This window comes from Cydia strobilella, chromosome 4 (genome assembly GCF_947568885.1).
Source record: "Cydia strobilella chromosome 4, ilCydStro3.1, whole genome shotgun sequence".
NCBI classification, from domain to species: Eukaryota; Metazoa; Arthropoda; class Insecta; order Lepidoptera; family Tortricidae; genus Cydia; species Cydia strobilella.
Window position 1 is genome coordinate 5565746 of NC_086044.1, and position 18485 is coordinate 5584230.

At 38.1% G+C, this 18485-nt stretch overlaps 4 protein-coding genes across 6 annotated transcripts in view; 2 read left to right on the forward strand and 2 right to left on the reverse strand.

Annotated features, from left to right (window-relative positions):
* Positions 1 to 18485, reverse strand: part of LOC134741007 (homeobox protein aristaless-like) — a 509271-nt gene that overhangs the window by 249237 nt on the left and 241549 nt on the right. The gene's annotated exons all lie outside the window — the stretch shown is intronic.
* The window catches only part of LOC134740529 (leucine-rich repeat and calponin homology domain-containing protein), a 74570-nt gene that overhangs the window by 43195 nt on the left and 12890 nt on the right, over positions 1 to 18485 (reverse strand). For all 3 annotated transcript variants that reach the window (XM_063673039.1, XM_063673038.1, XM_063673037.1), the window contains exon 2: positions 2088 to 2232. In XM_063673039.1, coding sequence (XP_063529109.1) covers positions 2088 to 2232 — 145 coding nt within the window. The remainder of the gene's footprint in view (positions 1 to 2087; positions 2233 to 18485) is intronic.
* On the forward strand, positions 447 to 1952 carry LOC134740526 (uncharacterized). Its single transcript, XM_063673035.1, has 2 exons — positions 447 to 687; positions 1287 to 1952. The coding sequence occupies exons 1-2, from the start codon at positions 507 to 509 to the stop codon at positions 1820 to 1822; spliced, it is 717 nt and encodes a 238-aa protein (XP_063529105.1). The 5' UTR covers positions 447 to 506; the 3' UTR covers positions 1823 to 1952.
* Positions 13560 to 15238, forward strand: LOC134740527 (cAMP-dependent protein kinase catalytic subunit beta-like). The gene has a single exon (XM_063673036.1). It carries the CDS (start codon positions 14089 to 14091, stop codon positions 15208 to 15210), a length of 1122 nt encoding a protein of 373 aa, XP_063529106.1. The 5' UTR covers positions 13560 to 14088; the 3' UTR covers positions 15211 to 15238.

The window sequence follows — 18485 nt, forward strand, 5'->3', positions numbered from 1 at the left end:
CGTAAGCGCCGACCGCCATAAGGCACCTTTACTCGTAGAATATCACATATTTACATCATTACCTTTACCACGACATTACACAGGCATTTAATCAAACGAATTGACGATTTAAATGAACTGATTATGATGAAAAAAAAATATCAATGGCGAAATGCAACATCAGTTCATTGGGGTAGGTAATTGACCAAAGCGTTAGGGAAACTGTAATTTTCGTGAAATTTTGTAAGCAGGTTCATAATAAGATTTTTCTGTCGTTTCGGGTTTTGGAAAATGATACAGAACAATCTATATAAAACATACAGTATTATTCACTCATAATTCTAAACTTCATATAAATACATTTTCATAGCTAATTATGTAGGATTTATTTCCAGTCGCAAGGACCACTAATTTTGGGGACCCTAGCGCGCGGCCATCTTGTCCCTTCTTGGCGCTTCAACCGCCGCGTCCCGCCGCGCGTCAGTCGCCCGTCGCCCGCCCGTGTGCGAACCCGCGCGTTTTTTACCATGCAGTTCGAGTATGACCCTGAACGCCTCATAGAGGAGGTTAAGAAGCGGCCCGGCATTTGGGACTTCGACAATGTGGAGTACAGGACGAAGAATACAAGGCACAAGCTGTGGAATGAAGTCGTTAATGAACTGTTGCAGACCAACGTCAAGGTGTCGAAGAGCGAAATGCGCGAGCTAGGTAATTATGCCGCTTTTGTACTGTATCGATAACTTGGATACTAACAGTGCGTCCGATCGATACTGGACTTTATTCTTTTATTTATAGAGACGAAAATAAATTTGCTTTCACTGTTTGGCCATTAGAGTGCATTTGCTTCACAGTAGCGGGTTGGGCCGCAATGCCCGCAATATACCTACATATACATAGATCTTGTAAACAACGCCGGGTATCTTGAGTGCAATATAAATAAACAAAAGTTATGTTACGGATTTAAAGCAAACTCCTTGTAGGTAATTAATGTATTTATAAGCAACTGCCTTGTATTTAAGTACTTACTGTAATGTAGTGCTTCTTATAACGTGTTTACTTATGTCATATGACTTAATAATGTTCACCTTCGCTTCATTTTCATAACAATGACAACAAAAGAGCGAATATAGAATAGCAGTCTGGATAATCTACATATTCATATCTTCCAAAGCATTTTAAATTTACAATGTGACTTGTACACGCAATAATCAATTACAGTGACGTCTGTTGGGAGTTGGGGATACAGTTTGATCAATCGACTCGGTATTGTCAAGCACTTCAATAAAATCAATATTTTCTCATTCCAGAACTACAGCTTCAGAAGAAATGGAAGAGCATCCGCGACTGCTTCCAGAAGTACATAGCGAACCCCAGCAGAACTAGACGCCCGTATTTATACTGCAAACAACTACAATTTCTGCTCAAAGACCAGGATTTACCCACAGAGAATGCAACAAGCGATTCTGAAGAGGGACCGAAGTTCAAGGTAAAGAAGAGACGAAAGATCTGGAAGCAGAAAGCGCCTAGAGAAGAAGAGGATACCACAGAAGAGGAGGAAAATTTTGACGAGGACAATAGATCTAATAACTCAGATGACGATGTGACGGTAGAGAGTCCTGTCACTAAAGTTAAAAAGTGCAAACCGCCTGAGGAATTTGTGTTTGCAAATGTTGATCTGCAGCCAGCGAAGGAGGGAGAGGACCCTGATAAGTTGTTCTTCTTGTCTTTATTGCCCCATTTCAAGGCCATACCTGAAGAGTTCCGATTGAATGTAAAGATGGAGTTGATGCAAGTATTGCAAAATGCTCACTACAATACCGCGCGCGGTAACAAACTGATTTAATTTTAGGTTCGTGACTATGACTAGTTTTAATTATTTCGTACATTCGCAAGTAACTTTAATGGGTGATTTTGTTAAGTGATATTAGTTATGTTACACAATAACGTGTGTAAAATAAATGTATGGCTGTAGATGTTTTGTTTTATTACAGATATAAACATAGACCATTCCTCTTTTTTATCATAGAGTGTTATGTTATACGTTATGTAGTTATGTAGTAATTATTAAAAGGAATTTGCATCAATAAGTAATGTGATAGAATTCTCACCTTAGATCCAAGAATGTGAGAGACTGTAGACCGCCCACCGCATCAGGTAGATTCCTTAGTATATTTTGCGATAACAACAACTTTTCTAAAAAAATGTACGTCGTCACTTCCTCGGGCACTTCACAGAAGCGATTTTTCGATAAATCTGTAACAAAAGAGAAACGATCATTATAATAGGGAATAATACGCAAAACTCAGCGTAGGGGGCGCCACTACCACAATCTGAGGGTCTAATATCGCGAAACAAGAAAATCAAAATTCGTTATCTAACATCTCTGTCACTTGCACATTCGAGCGATAAAGAGGCAGATAGCGAAATTTTGGATTCGCGTTTCCCGGTAGGTCTCTATAAACAAACCGCCTTGATGCATCAACATCAATGTCATATTTTATTATCTCAGAAAACTTGTCAAGAAACTGTTATAGGCACAGTATGACGTATGTATAAGTTACTCTATGGTTTACTAAAGGGGCTAGTGCTGCACAGCACTCTGGTGGCAGAGCATTGCAGTAATACCCCCTATTTCAGAAGACATACAAGTTCGAGTCGTGTACCAGTTCCCATTGCAAATGCAAACTGCAGAGAGTTAAAAACTCATGGAAACCAGTAATAATTTTGAGATCCGCAACAATTTTGCAACGTTGCACGTTGTCAAATCCCATTTCTTACTAGTTGTACATTTAGAAGCACCTTGCTATAAATGCTATACCTATCCCCGAACCAATTCGTTTAATCAGTCGTTCGTTTATTTGTCTCTCCACCTATCGCTCTTGCATAATATTTGATCAAAAGAAAGGTAAATAGACTGCCCACGCAAACTTTGCACAAACTAGGCAGTAAGAATACCGTAACTAACGTAGCACTTGGCATGAAAACTTAGCGTGGACCGACTCTAAACGATATTTCGATGTTCACGGTAGCCCTTCGTATGCATATGAGATATGATATGAACTCGAGATCATTAATAACGAAGTATGCACTATTGGAAATCCGAATTATACTGGTTTCTCTGAGACTTAAAATTTTCGATTTGAACAACAGAATACGCTCAAAGTCAAGATTAAGTTGGAAACCACAAGCGTAATCCTATTAGATTTATGGACTTTATACTTATAAGGGGGAAGGGAGAGGGACATCAAAAGAAATTGGTGCCGTGTTTGTGGCATAGCGACGTATAAGTTTACGAGCTTTAATGCTTTGATGGTGGCCGTGAAATAGCTGACCAAATTGTATTGACCGCTTTATTTATTACGGAGTTATTGATACTTTTTCCAAGGGGTTGTCGCTAAAGTTTTTATAGTTCTGCGTCTTAGTAATTTAAAGGCAAAACAATTTATCGTACAATACAGACGAAAACAAGAAAGCGATTTGAATTAACAATAAGATTGTGGTATTTTCCTCATATAATAATTTTATAATTCAATTGTAACCAATTTGTCGTAAACAAGCTTTAACATTGTAGATAAATAAAAAGCTTGTAGGTACAAATTAAGCAGCCTTCTATTACGTGCAAATCCGAATAGACGATTCTACCTATATTAACAATGTAATTAGAAAGTCGATATCCACGCCTGGACGTCCGGAGATAGAACGAACATGGCCTAAATTGAGTCGTGCAATTCAAACACATTTCAAAATGTACATGTTTCCGTCAATCAGTGCGAGCTGCATCACAGATTAATAAATAGTTACTGCTGCAACGCTACTGTTATAGTAGCGTTTACTTCGAATGCAGCTATATCGATGTGGATATCGACTTTTTTTTTTTTTTTTTTTTTTTATGTGATGTTCAGCAAACGAGCAGACGAGCCGCCTGATGGGAAGCAGTCATCGTCGCCCATGGACGTAAGCAACATCACAGGAGCCACTTAAGCATTGCCGACCCTTGAGAACCCTAAATACCCGCTTCTTGAAGAATCCCATGTCGTAGCACAAAGGAAATACCTCAGGAGGCAACTCATTCCACATTCTGCACGTTCTAGGAAGAAACGAGCGGGATGCCCGCTTATTCATGGTCTATTACATTGTTAATATAGGTATCGTCTATTCGGATTTGCACGTAGAAGGCTGCTTAATTTGTACATACAAGCTTTCAAGCGAGTCGTTAGGAGGGTATAGTACTACTATACCCTCCTAACGACTCGCTGGTCAGGAGTAGTAGGAAGGGGTAGGGAGGGTAGGACGCTTCCTACATATAGTTTGTCCTCAATTAATTTTTAATTCCTTGTCAATTTGACAGAGTTGAATTTTAACTGGCAAATTTTGTTACCCGGTCGTCAGGAAGATATACAAAGACGAACTACTTTATATACTAGTAACTACTACGAAATCATACTTAATCATCTTGCCGGATAAATTTTGATCAGTAATCACGCAATACAAAATATAAACCAGTGATAGGTTCGTTGACATCGCCTAGGATTACAGTCACAGATCGTCTTACAGATCTCAACCGCAACAAAGTCTGTTTACGAGAAAACTTGTTAGGGATTGTATAATTTACGCATTATTGACATAATGCAGGTAATGAAGTCCTGTAATATTATTAGCGCAAATCGTTTATTTATATTGTCCGTGATATAATAATAATACGTTATCTTTTATATTATGTAATGTCTCGTTTGTTTGTGCTTTCGAATAAAATTTTATTCTATTCTATAATAGAGATATGTATTTACATTTCCGCTCTTTATAATAATTTACTTCAAACCTAAGTTTTGAAAACAAATCGTCGGAAATGATTCCTAAATGTTTGAGAATTGTAAGTATTACATATTATATTAACTGTTTAACTTATTAGGACTATCGCTATTGTTAATGGCTGTAATAATTATAATCATCAAATAATTTAAATAAATCAATCAATCATAAATCAACTAATTTAAATTGTTAAAACTACGGCATTTTTTCATGAAATAAAACTATGAAAACGGATTATATCGCGTATATTATATTGCGTTTTCATAGTTTTATTTCATTCTGAGTAACTATCGCGGTAACCGAAGACAATATTACGGCATTTTTTCCTATTATAACGTAAAAAGCGCTGATAAAGCTTCATCAAAATGATGTAACAATTTAACAATGCAAAATAGGAATAAATGGCAGGAAACAAGAAAAAACGCTACCGCAAGTCGTAATAGGAAATGCCACAACAGTTGCGTAGAATGAGTCAACTGAAGCTAAAGTCGAAGTCAATGTCGGCTCTATGGAATGCCGGTCCTAGAGATTTTCTCATATAAGCAGAGAAACTAGTTAGGTTTCAATTAAATAATCAGTTAAGCGCTAATTGAACTCACACGGAGTGGATTCTATGCCAAATACCTAAACCATGTGCTACCATCACAATAGTTTCAAAAACACTTGAAAAGAAAAATACAATCATTTTAGCTGTTTTCACATCGAGAGGTACTTATGGACGGGTGTCAATAAGGCCCTACTACCATAAGACCATACTACATTATTTATTTATTTATTTTAATTAATACATGCTAATAAAGGTAACTACAAAAGAAACCTATTACTGCAGTATAATTCTGCAGTAATATTAATATCTGCAGCTTATCTCATTAATCAACAAAATTGTATTAACAAAATTGTAAATAGTTTGAACCTCTTTGACTTAATATACGATATTACCGATGACAATTATGAATTTCCATTTGCATAAAATACTATACCACCTAAATGTAACGAAATGAAACTGAAACTGTAATTTAATTACGCTAATGCTTGTTTATACCATAATTTAATCCCTAAGAGACATGACCAAATTCGTAAAAACTACTGGGTCAGAAAATTCCATGATAAATGCACACTTTCATTTCTGGAGTAAACACTGTTTTAGAGGAAAAAAAGTCCAGTTTTCGCTTCATATGAGATATGAGTCGAATAAACCAGTAATAGAGTATATAGTACACACACTTAAATCAGTTTAGAATTATAATACAAGTCATAACGGGACTCTTATGACTTGTATTATAATTCTGAACTGATTATCATGGAATTTTCTGACCCATTTTCCTTTTAATTAAATAAAGAGTTAAATCTGCAAAATATCAGGAAGTATTAGAAATCATCTCAAAAAGTAGAAGTAGGTAGGTATCTCGAACTTCTAGTCTAACAAGTTTAAAGAACAAGTACTCTAAAAATGTCCGTCTTAGCCCTTACTCTTAGCCCAGCATCATAATATGTGGCTTTCCATCAGAGAAGGGTCCTTATTCTTCATGTGCTATAAAAAAATATTTACCAACAAAGACAATGAATTGCAAGCACAATAAAAAAATCAGGTAGAATTTACAAACATTTGTGCAGTAAAATTGATGAGACTCAGCGAGACCGCCGATTGTCAGTCCCCAACCAAAAAAACTTAAAGCTAATTCTTAACCAAGTTATTACATTTAGGAATTTCTGTCGAAATTTCAGATAAAAAGGTCCTTATTGCACTTGAGGCATAAGCCTTCTGTGATGGAAAGCCACATATGTGCTTTTCCATTACGCACAGTTATTACGGATCTTGAGGTAACGATATATAGGATCGCCAGAAAACTTCTCTCACGTCGTAACCGAGAATGCAAAGGTTGAATAAAGAAGTCCTTTTCCAGCAGAAGACAAAGGCAGCCTCCTAAGCATTAATGACGAGACGCCTTTGAACAATGAACGGAGGTCCAACTACTTCAGACTTGATGAAACTTTTGAGTGTGTGTGTTCCTGAAGAAACGAGATATTGTCTGAGCAAGAAACGAGACATTGTCTAAGTTTTGTCTGTGACAGCTTAATAGGACTTTATTTACGACGCATTTTATATATCTTTTTAAGTAGGCAGGAAGGAAGTGAAGTTTAAAATTTAGAATTTCAGGCAAAGTAGCTGGTTTATGGCGAGTCTTGTAGGCGCTCGTTTAATATCAAAATTATAGCGGATAACGCTGGTCCATTTACCAAAGCCGGTCGGAATTAATGGATCGGATTAATGAACAAGAGTTAAAGTATGATTACAAAACGCTTAGTACCTTTACTAATAGCAAATATGTATTATGCACACGTGCACAAGTTGATGTGGTGCAAGGTGATGACAGGACTGATACAGAGTTAGTGGTAGAGTAGTGGACAAGACTATTTACAGAGGTGGTGCCTTGCATTACTTGTCTGAGTAAAGGTCGACAAACTGACCGATGTCCGATAAAAATGATAAGATGAGATGATTCAGATAATTTACCCCTATAAAGAGGTCTCATCTGGAGTCACTCAGGTAACCACAGGTAAAAATTCCTAAGGTGACTGTAGAACCCAAGTCACTGGTACAGTCGAAGGCAAAAATATCGATCCAGACAAATGGCTCAAAAAACACGACTTTATTGTCTAAGGTGTAAGAGCGTACACATATTTTTGAAACTTTGGGAATGTATATATATTTATGCCCTTGACTGTACAGTAACGGCGCGTAATTCACATGCACTTGTTTCGAAGAGACCTAGATCATATTTGTCAAAAAGATGGAAGTCTTTTAAATCTCGATTGAAAAGCTCAACGTAAACTCGCGAGTAAAAGCTAGTACTGCACGTTATCGGCTGCCCCATTTAATACCATGTTTACATAGTGCCAGTGAAAAGGGAAAACAAATTCGATACTAATGAAGCAGTAGGCCATGTTGATGTGTGGTCGGTGTTTATGTTCGCTCCAGTTAAAATTAACATCTCGGCGGGCGTGTTACATCATTGGGAAATGCAGCTTTATAACGCCCTTCAAATCTTTTGAGTCACTTTTGTGCACACGTCGATCTTGCGCGGTTATCACACTGATATAGCACGCTTCTCCGGTGTGTAAGCGAGATAACGCTATGCACTTATATAGCGATGCTCGCTCTGTCTCTCTATCTCTCGCTCGCACAACGGAGCGCCGCGCCGTGCGGATGGGTTATATAACTAATATAACCTACGCGCGCGAACTTCCGAAGTCAAGATTAGAGATGGGCCGAATGCGAATGTTCGGCTTAGATCTTTCCGTTAGACTTTAGTTAGACGTCACAAAAACTCTGTCAATCCCATAAACACATCATAAATCATAATACTCATAACATTTAAATGATCATTTTTATTGAATTATGGTTAACGTAATGACAATACGCATTTTTCCAGTAATTATGAGTACATAATGCCTAGAAAAAGGTACTTCGAAAACTATGTAGATTTTTTTTCAACGTCGCTCGTCAGTTGGTGCAATAAACGCAAGTGATAGGTGCCCTTGTTTACAATCAGATATAGTCCAATAGACTAGCTGACCTAACTCATTCACTTCATAAGCTGTCATTGCCTTAGCTAATACCAGAGATGAGTAAATAATACAAGCTCCCTTTAACCCGAGAGGGTAGGTTACATAAAAAACCGGCCAAGTGCGAGTCGGACTCGCGCACCGAGGGTTCCGTACTTTTTAGTATTTGATGTTATAGCGGCAACAGAAATACATCATCTGTGAAAATTTCAACTGTCTAGCTATCACGGTTCATGAGATACAGCCTGGTGACAGATAGACGGACAGACGGACAGCGAAGTCTTAGTAATAGGGTCCCGTTTTTACACTTTGGGTACGGAACCCTAAAAATGAAGTAATATTATTGTCAATCATTACAACTAAAGGTGGTTCAGTTGTTTACAAGAGAAAAGGTAACTTCGTATTTAAAAAATTAGCATGGATAAGCTGAGGGCACGCCATACTATTTTATTAGAAGTTTTTAAAACCTCGAGAATAGGACGCCTTAAATGTGTATAATGTGTCGTAAAATGACTTCAAATACATTATTAGGAAGGCCGCGGCAGCTTGTTCACTGTGAAGTTTGTCACCAATAGTTAAAATAACGATCACGACTACTCTGCCAAGGCAAGAGTGAAACAACACACAAGCGCATGCGACTCTTCAATAAATCGTTAAGTTCGGGTCCGTGCAGGTATTTAACAGTCTTTATTCCTACTAGTCTCTTCAGTTGCTATACAACATAGGCCTAGAGGTTACACAGCCGAGTCTGGGCATGAGTCACGCATCTCGCAAGTTGTATTTAGTATTTACGATATCCGACGGAAATACTTCGGCATAATTATATATGGCAAGGTTTTAAGTGTATAAACACTACCATTTTCGAGATACAACACTAATTTGGTCGGTAAGATTGCTTCTGATTGCCGGCTTCTCCTGGTGAACTTTCTTACATATCTGGTACAAGTTGTGAGACTGATTTGGTATGTTAACATTTGGCCATATACCGTAAAACCAAATCAAGTCTGGTTCGACACCAATTTCGCACTTCTGTGTAAATTTGTAGTTTTCTGGTACTTTGCTATCAGGCTAATAATTTTACTGACGTTGGAGCATTTGCATTGATTCTATTCTATAAATTAAGATGTTAGGACCCCATAAACCTATAGGGTCGGCAATGCACAAGTGACACACCACACAGCTCTGACCTACTAGCATGAGTCGATCGTGACTTCATACATCTAGCGCGACTTCAAGTATGGACTCGCGCGCGAGAATGCAACTCATGCTAGCCGGTCAGGAGTTTTAAGCGCCTATAGACTACGTCGTATTGTTTGCTTTTAATTCATCAAGACGTATGAGTTGTTTGTCATCATCATTAGCTTAAGAGTTATTCTCTTGTCGGTGGAGTATCTTCCAGCTTTCCCTATCCCGCGCCAGCTCTTTGACTTTTTGATACGACACGACCCCTACTTTTTCTTTTTGTTTGTACAGTGTAATAAAAACACCACAGAATACCAAAAAAACATTCCCGTTTACGTCAGCCGTTTAAAAAGACAATATTGATCTAAACCCTAAGCTGATTTTTACCTGATGCAAAGGTGAGATATTTATACTTGACGAAGGGATGGGTAAAAGGGCATTAGCGTTGACGTAATACCGCGGACTTTTGATTGACGCTGCGTAAAGGGCGAAGGTCGTTTCAGAATAGATCTTTGTCAGTTTGTAATTACCAAGCGACCTGGAGCGACACGGCAGTTATGTCTTTGTAGTAATTAAAATATCAGATTTGACTTTGAAGACGGTTTGGAGATGGGAGTAAGCGAGGAACAATTTAGTTGATGTGGGTTGAATACAAGTCTAGAAACATTTAGTTAAAAAAAAAAAAAATTTAACTGTTTATTTTTTATAAAGAACAAGAATTACAACATTCCTAGCTCCAATCTTATATTTTTAAGATTTTATGGGCTAAGGGATATGGGGATGCAACCCCTGCTTACATTATTAAATTTTAATTAAATATTTTACACATTTATACATTTATGTTTATCAGCGCTTTTTTAACAATAGCCTTAATATTACTAGGTTACATTTCTCCCCTGTCTCAAAATGATTAAATAAATAACAACGTAAAAATGAAAATTTTAAGGGTTCAGCGTTTAGCGAACACATTAAGACGAACCAATAAGAAAGAAAATGATTAAAATCCGATAAGTACAAGAAACTCTACTCCACAGTCTCAAACATAATCCCGATAACAAAATTTAAGAGTTTATTGTTTTTGAACATTTCATCCACTTCAGAAGAAAAACATTGATAAAAATCGAAATAATCGAATACACCATTCCAATTTCAGTCTCTAACATCCATAAAATAAGCCATCCCGATAACATGGCTATATGGATAGCACTTCATTGTTGAGTGATTTATCTGATACCATTTGATCCAACCATAAATTTTCCAGGGACATAGTAACTTTGTGGTCTTAATAAATGTATATGAGCTCCAAGCACTCAAAAAGATTGAAGAAACCTTTAGCGACATAACTGTTTAAAGGTCACAGGGCGCTTTGGTAAATTATTCGGGCCGTCTCTCACGAAATCCATGAGAAATTCAAGAACTACTAATACAAGAGCACTTTAAATGTCTGTTCTCATTCTCCAAAATTTTATCATGTCAGACAGGACAAACGTAAATAGACTGTGAAATAAACATTACGTTACTTTCTACGTTTCTATTGACGTCACGTTCGTTAAAATTAAAACATGTGCTGAATATGAATATGCACAACATACTGTCATCGGACGTTCCGAAGTTGCTCGTCTAGTTTTTGTGTTGACCAAACGTCCTCGAAAAGTAACCGACGTCGCTGTGGCAACATTAACGAGCCTATTTTTTAAAAGCAAACTAAACGTCTTACTACTTACACACTCGTACCGGAAAGGTAAAAATAAACACGCTTTAAAAGTTCGTGAGTGACAATTTAAGAACGGTGTTGTAGTATATCTATTTAAGGACGGTAATTTTCTTAGTTGGAAAGTCTTATCTCCGAGGAGTAATTGTAAGACGAAGATGAAGATGGTGTTTACATTATGCTATTAAACTTTGAGGTGTTTATGCGCTGTAGACTAAACTTCCTACGGGCGTCTGAAATTTTGAACAACGCAGTACCTCGTGCCAACTGAATAGTTCAGTAAACAGCGTCATTTTGACAGCTGGTGATATATTCTCGTTGCTTACCGAGTGCATGCAAGCTAATCTAGCCTAATAGTGACCTAGAGATGTGTAAAAAATACGCGTAATCTCAGAGTGCAATTATACTGGTCGTCACGTCATAGCTATAAAACTCTCCCGCGTATTCAATTAATTTCACATGGGAGGATCTCGATCTTCAAGAACAGCAATGCGCCAATTTTTGGTGACGTGCCAAGCTGCAGATACGCGAAGCAAGACTGCGGGCCTACACAGCCTTGACCGGCAAGGTGACCGTACATTTGAGCAATGATTGCGGTCGGGCCCGGCTGGCCAATCCATTAATAATATCTTTTCAATTTTCGACGGACAATCGCACACACGCTATAGGCTGGCGCTGAGATCTATTGTAGAGAATTTGTATACGATACGACCCTACTTAGATGGTTAATACGATATGCGCGGTCACTTTCTTGCATAATTGTATGTGTATGTACCTAGAATTTTTGGGATCAAGTCTTTAGTTTTTATTTTTTCAATTACAGTCAACCCTCCAACCACACCGTTGTTAACAATATAATAACTTCTCAACAACCGTCAGTTAAGCAGTCGGCCAATAGAAATCGAAATTTCAATAGGTAATGATACATGTTAGATCAGATCAGACTAGTCGTGCAGGAAATAAATCTGCTCTCCAAATGTAGGTATAGTTATTACGGGTTTCGAGGTAATTTATACACCGAATATCAAGAGCATTCAACTCAGATCGGTAAAACACACGGCTAGGCTAGGTTATTTGTTCGTTGTACATTTTACATCTAAATTCGAGGCGAATCGCGTAACAAGCCTTGGCCTTGAGGCATCATCATACCACAAGCGAATTGTATAAGATTACAACATGTTCAGTCATCGTATTGCAATTATCACGTCGTCATATCAAAATTAAATTACTATCGAAGCACGACTGGTCCGTTGACAGGCCAAGTACCCCATAATCGCTGGCTACACGATACGAGAATGTGGACTTATAAGGAGGGACATTATTCACTAGTGGCACTGGCATATATGCGCGACTTGATCGGCTATTATCTTTTGAGCCCGATCGTATGCCCCCGTTCAGTTGGCTATGATTACAACAGCATATTGATTTACCAGAACACAATACGTGTTTACGTATCACAGCTACTTAAACTCTTCGGGGAACACATGGTTATGAAGAAAAATTCAAAGTACTACAAACGTGCGCTGCTCACATACTAGTAGTCAATTTAGTGATAATGCGTCATCCTAATAAAAAATGGTCTCAGGCGATTGGTGCGCCGAATGTGACCGAGTAACAGTAACGGTATAATAACGAACGCTATGCGCGCCTTTTATTTTGCTCGTCGGCCTACTTATAGTTCTTGGGTAGGTAACTTAAAGTGTTAAACACAATCTAACTTCGATATCATTATCAAAAAAACGTAAGCTACAGAATTATTTAATTTGGAGTAAAGTAACAAAATATTTCACTGTGGAACTTGTGTGTAGGCGTACCAATATTAAAATACTAAGATAAAATTGTCATAGACATTTAGCGCCAGCTCAGGTAAATTAAAGGTGGTATTAGATGAAAAACGTGAGTATCATCGACAAATAGCAAATATATTTGGCATGTACCAATCAAAGATTGTGCTGTCATAGACATGATATAGTGGACGGAGTCGTTACGATTACGACCGGCTTATGCAAACGAGTCAGCCTAAACCAACACACTTATCGCCGTCAAATGGCGCGGGTCAACCGTTTCGTATCATAACTCAATCTAATTAGGGACGAGTGCGAGCTATTCTTAATTGTTTTCTATTGTTGCTCGTTAATATCTGTCATTCAGTTTTGTTGACGTGAAATATGATAATTGAAGTCAATCAAGCCATTCATTATCACACGCTTGTCTAAAACATTAACCCATTTAGGTGCCATTTAGGTCGGCGAAGCATGCTGTTTTCTTCCAACAACTCTTGTCACCAGTCTGCTTAACGGACTTTCTTCCTGTTCTATCATCTAATATTTAGACAATCCATCTCTTCTGATTTGCTTCCTCTTACAGGTTACACCCATACCTAATACAATTCAGATTCGACCGGCGCTATTGATTACAAGGGGCAGAAAGTTTCGTGGAACAGTTTCACGTGCACTGATCAATATGCCTGTCGGGACAGCCGCTGCCGCATGGCGTGTCACCCCAGACACAGCTGATTCCACCCCTGCCCCCTCAGTTCGTTCACCCCTCACCCCTCGCCCCTATGCACCCTCGTACTTTCCATCTCTACAATAAGAGAAATATTTTCGTTAGCGTTCCCCTCGGGCACTTGTTTAAGGAAATCTCAATTTTACCTCTATAACAATTTGTTTCGTATTTATGCTCATACGAAAACAAGATTAGCTTGCCAGTACTGAGGGATTTAGGAGAGATACGAGCAATCTGAAGACGTTTTAGGTACATTTGGAATCTCGATGGCCACGAGCCAAATGTCGTAAAATTACGTCAATTGTATCAACGAGGAATAAATATAGGTAATCATGTATTCTCGGAAAAGTGCAGCTTCTTCGGTGACATATAAAGCTGTGTCACAGATAACCGGTAGTACATCGGAAGTACAGAGTGGATACACAGAGCAACAGCAGAAACTTTACATGCAATACATGGCCCAGTTAAAAGTAGAGTTTGAGGAACGATGGTGCAAAAAACCAACCTTTAACATGTGCTTTGAAGACCTAGAACAGATAAAAACGCTGGGCACGGGTGCTTTTGGCAGAGTAGTGTTATTAAAACACTCTAAAAGTTACAGATTTTATGCGATGAAAGTACTCGACAAGGAGAAGATAGTTAAAATGAAACAAGTGGAACACTCCTTGAACGAAAAACGGATACTGGAGGCCATACGCTTCCCGTTCACTGTATCTATGGAATTTAGCCACAAGGATAACAGTTATATTTATTTCGTTATGCCCTTTGTGCCTGGAGGGGAAATGTTTATGCATTTGAGACAGATGCATAAGTTTGAGGAACCTTTAGCGAAGTTTTATGCCAGCCAAGTTATCTTGGCACTTGAGTATCTGCATTTCTGCAATCTTATCTACCGCGATTTGAAGCCTGAAAACATATTGATAGACAGGACTGGCTACTTGAAAATAACAGACTTTGGATTCTGCAAGCAAGTGCATGGCAGAACGTGGACTCTGTGCGGTACTCCTGAATATTTAGCACCAGAGTTGATTTTGAGTAAAGGCTATGGCGCGTCAGTAGACTGGTGGTCTTTCGGTGTTCTGTTATTCGAAATGAATTCAGGATATCCTCCATTTTATGCAAGCGATCCGATGAAGACTTACGAAAAGATTGTCGCCGGAAAATACAGATGTCCATCGAGCTTTAACACAAGTTTAAGAGATTTAATTAGGAATACGCTACAGGTTGATATAACTAAAAGATTCGGAATGATGAGAAATGGTGTGCTGGATTTTAAAAATCATACATGGTTCAAAGGGATAGAGTGGGACTCGATTTTAAATTGTAGAACAGCCCCTCCGTTTATACCTAAGTATAAGACTCCAGGAGATACGAGCAATTTCGACCGCTACGAAGAAGAGCCGATAATTCCTGCTAGGACGTGCCGCTATGAGTCGCAGTTTATTGATTTTTAGTCTAACAATAAATAGATTCACATTGGGATACGTTTATTTGAATCTTAGTAAAAAAAAGTTACATCCACGATATTGTCTTGGGCGCTTAGTCGTTTATTTGGACACGATTTGAAATTCTAATGTAGCACGTCCACGTGCGTCCCCTCTGTGCGCCCGCGCGCGCAGGGGGCCGAAGACAAGGCAAGCGCACGCGACCATGTCATTTCTTATTTTTAGATTTGATAGAACAATTGTCTTAAAATTACCCATCGAGTATACGTAACAAAATTATACTTTGACTTTCTCAGAAGGCATTGGCCAAACACCGTATGCGATGTGATGTGACCTCAATACATGTTCGCGCTTTGCCAAGATTAGCATGCCTAATAATATTGGGTCTGCGCATATTTGTTTGGCTCTAGTTATATTCGCGCATTCTTTAACAGATTACGAGTGGGAGTTTACTGGGTGCAAATTAACAACCGTATCTGCGGTAATAAACGTGTACTTGAAATAATTATGATAGTATAACGAGCACCTCTTGAGATGTTTGGAAGATTAATTAGTAGAATACAGACAATACAGTACTATGATCAAACGTACAATTTTAGCTTGCTTTGCTTTCGCTTGTTGTTAAAGAAATAAAGTAGTATTTGAGGTAATAAAACGACAAACATTTACAAATTCATAACTTTGAACTTAGTGCTGAATGTTTACATCAGAGAGATTCCGAGTTGCCCTTTCCCTGGCAACTAGTGTCGAAAGCAGGCCGTCAATCCGTTGATTATAGTTTCAAGATCCGCAGACCACGGCGGATTAGCATACAAAGCTTTCGAGACACCTTTATTGTATGCAGGCACGTTTTATAGCTCTGTGTCGGAGATGAGACGATGGCGGTAGAATATTGATGTTCTGGAAATTATTGTGCGGTACAAAACTTGAAATTGTTTCAGAATCCGCAACAGAATGGAACAGGATTCCAATGAGTTCAAAGCAGTTTCTTCGTTTCTCTTACTTGGTGAATTGTTAAAGCAACATGTTGGTCATGCGGTCATGCGGGTCATTTCATTGGATACATACATGTGCACAAGTAAAAACTTCAAAGGAATAGATTTTTCGAAAATTTGATTCAGATTTTTTTTAACTCACTTGGCCGTAAGCCTCCTAACGTACCCAGACGAGCTTACATTAAGTTATCGTAGGACGTGGAGTCAACTAAGTGGAAAGTGAAGGAAGCGCAGTTCCGTTTCACGCACGACAAGGGCGCAGGAAATGTCTTTTGGCCTTCGATGCAGGCGATTCTAAGGCTTTACATGTCTGACGTCCGGCTTTCTTTATAGTCCTTGCTACTTAGGTAGGATAGGATGAGCAACGCCAACGTTACAGGTACAATAACTTTTATCGACGAAGCCGCACTATTTTTTTTTTCAAATGGTCTTATTAAGTTTATCGAAACTAACTTTGTGAGCTCTATATGACGATATAATCTACTTGATTTTTAAAATCTGTTAAAGCCGTGATTTTTCTGTTTATATTGTATCCAAAGTTCTTTTGAAATAAGGACGGACTTTTTGGTTTATAGACTCCTTTTGTCATTGGTTTCAACTCAAATCGTGCATTGAATCCAATAAACTGTATGTATCCACTCAGTTGTCTTACAATAAAAATGGAAATCAAAAGAGGCGCAGTTCCGTTTCACGAAGGCAGGAAGTGGCCTGCCTAGCCGAGAGCCTTCTGCAAATACTATTGGTTTCTATAATGTGACGTTTAGCGCATTAATGCGGTACTTCCGCGCCCATAAAGGTTACATGCCTTACGATGAGGTACATCGACATGATTTTTGTAATTTATGTTTGGCCTTTGACTTGTAAGTTGTAAATGTCATTTAAGATGCCATCCGTTCCATTTTCAAACTAATAAGATATTGAAGTGTGGTCTGGCTCTCTTACGGGGTTACATTAAAACATTAAAAGTAAATAATTAAGTTACATGAAAACGGGTGTAGTAAATGTAGGTCGATAGATTTGCTATGCCAATTTGCCAATCAAATGTGTGTGATTCAGTACAATGCATAAGAAGCCAGTCAAAATCAACACAAAATATTGAGGACAACAACTATGTTATCAGTAACGATGACATCATAGATGCCTTATCAATGTAATGCGTAACCCAAACAATATAATCGCTAACAAAAGTCAATAAACGTCAATAAACAATAATTCCTCAGTTTTCTTACACATACGTATCCGTTTTCAATACCGTTCAATGATCCTCGGCGGGTAACAGAGTTCAAGTGTTCTATTCATCCACAATGGCATATTGCGCAAGAAACTTAGCCAAGCCAACTGAAACTTCAACGGCGAAGCTGTAACTTTATTGTGTGATAGTACGAGTAAAAACTGATAGTTTTACATCTGAACGCGTCATAAGTCATAAGAGTATGGTCGAGATATGTTATAGTCAATAATTATATTAATATATAGTCAATAATTTAGCGAATCAATCAAGAGCCTCGTTGTGTCGTGCCAAGTATCAAAAATATCGTTTTAAAGCACGCGTGTCAAGTAGTAATAGTGTTTTGTATTTTTTGTTTTTCCCCACGGAAATCTTAATTGTTCCGTTCCGGGTTTTAGTAGGTAGCCTGTGTTATCTACCCTTTATCTCTCGACTCGAATGTTATAATTAGTAAAATAATATATTAAACTATGGAAATAACAATTAAAGCAATAAGGAAGGTAAAAGTAATAAATATAACATTAATAATAATGTAATCGATGTATATCGTAGATTAAATACACCGGACGCCAGCCAAAACACCGCGTGTTTTCAATAAAGAACATAAAAATTTCAACCAAACACTAAAGAGCCAAGCCTAAAAGAATGTTAACACAATTAACACTAGAGATCTTGCACAAGCTATCGACGGTCGTAAAACACAATTACATAAGAGGCTGAGTAAGGGCTTTGAAAGCCCATGACTCCCATTCAGATTTCGTTACTCGTAGCAATCTAAGCGCGTCTCACTCTGACAAATGGATTGATGCAAGTGCATCCCATTGAGATTGCCTGATTGGTATGATGGTAGTGTAGTATCATATTTTCAAATTCTGAATATGTGCTCGTAGCACGCCCGACGAGTTATTGAGTTATTGATAGGAACGTGTTGGGTTACCGAGCAGGCTGGTGTTAAGTGATTTGTGACTGTCGCAGACACGGCAGACATTGTTTAAGAATTGAAGATAGAGTTACTGTTAGAATCTGTTTGGATACTTTATTGCAGTCAAGGTAATGTATCT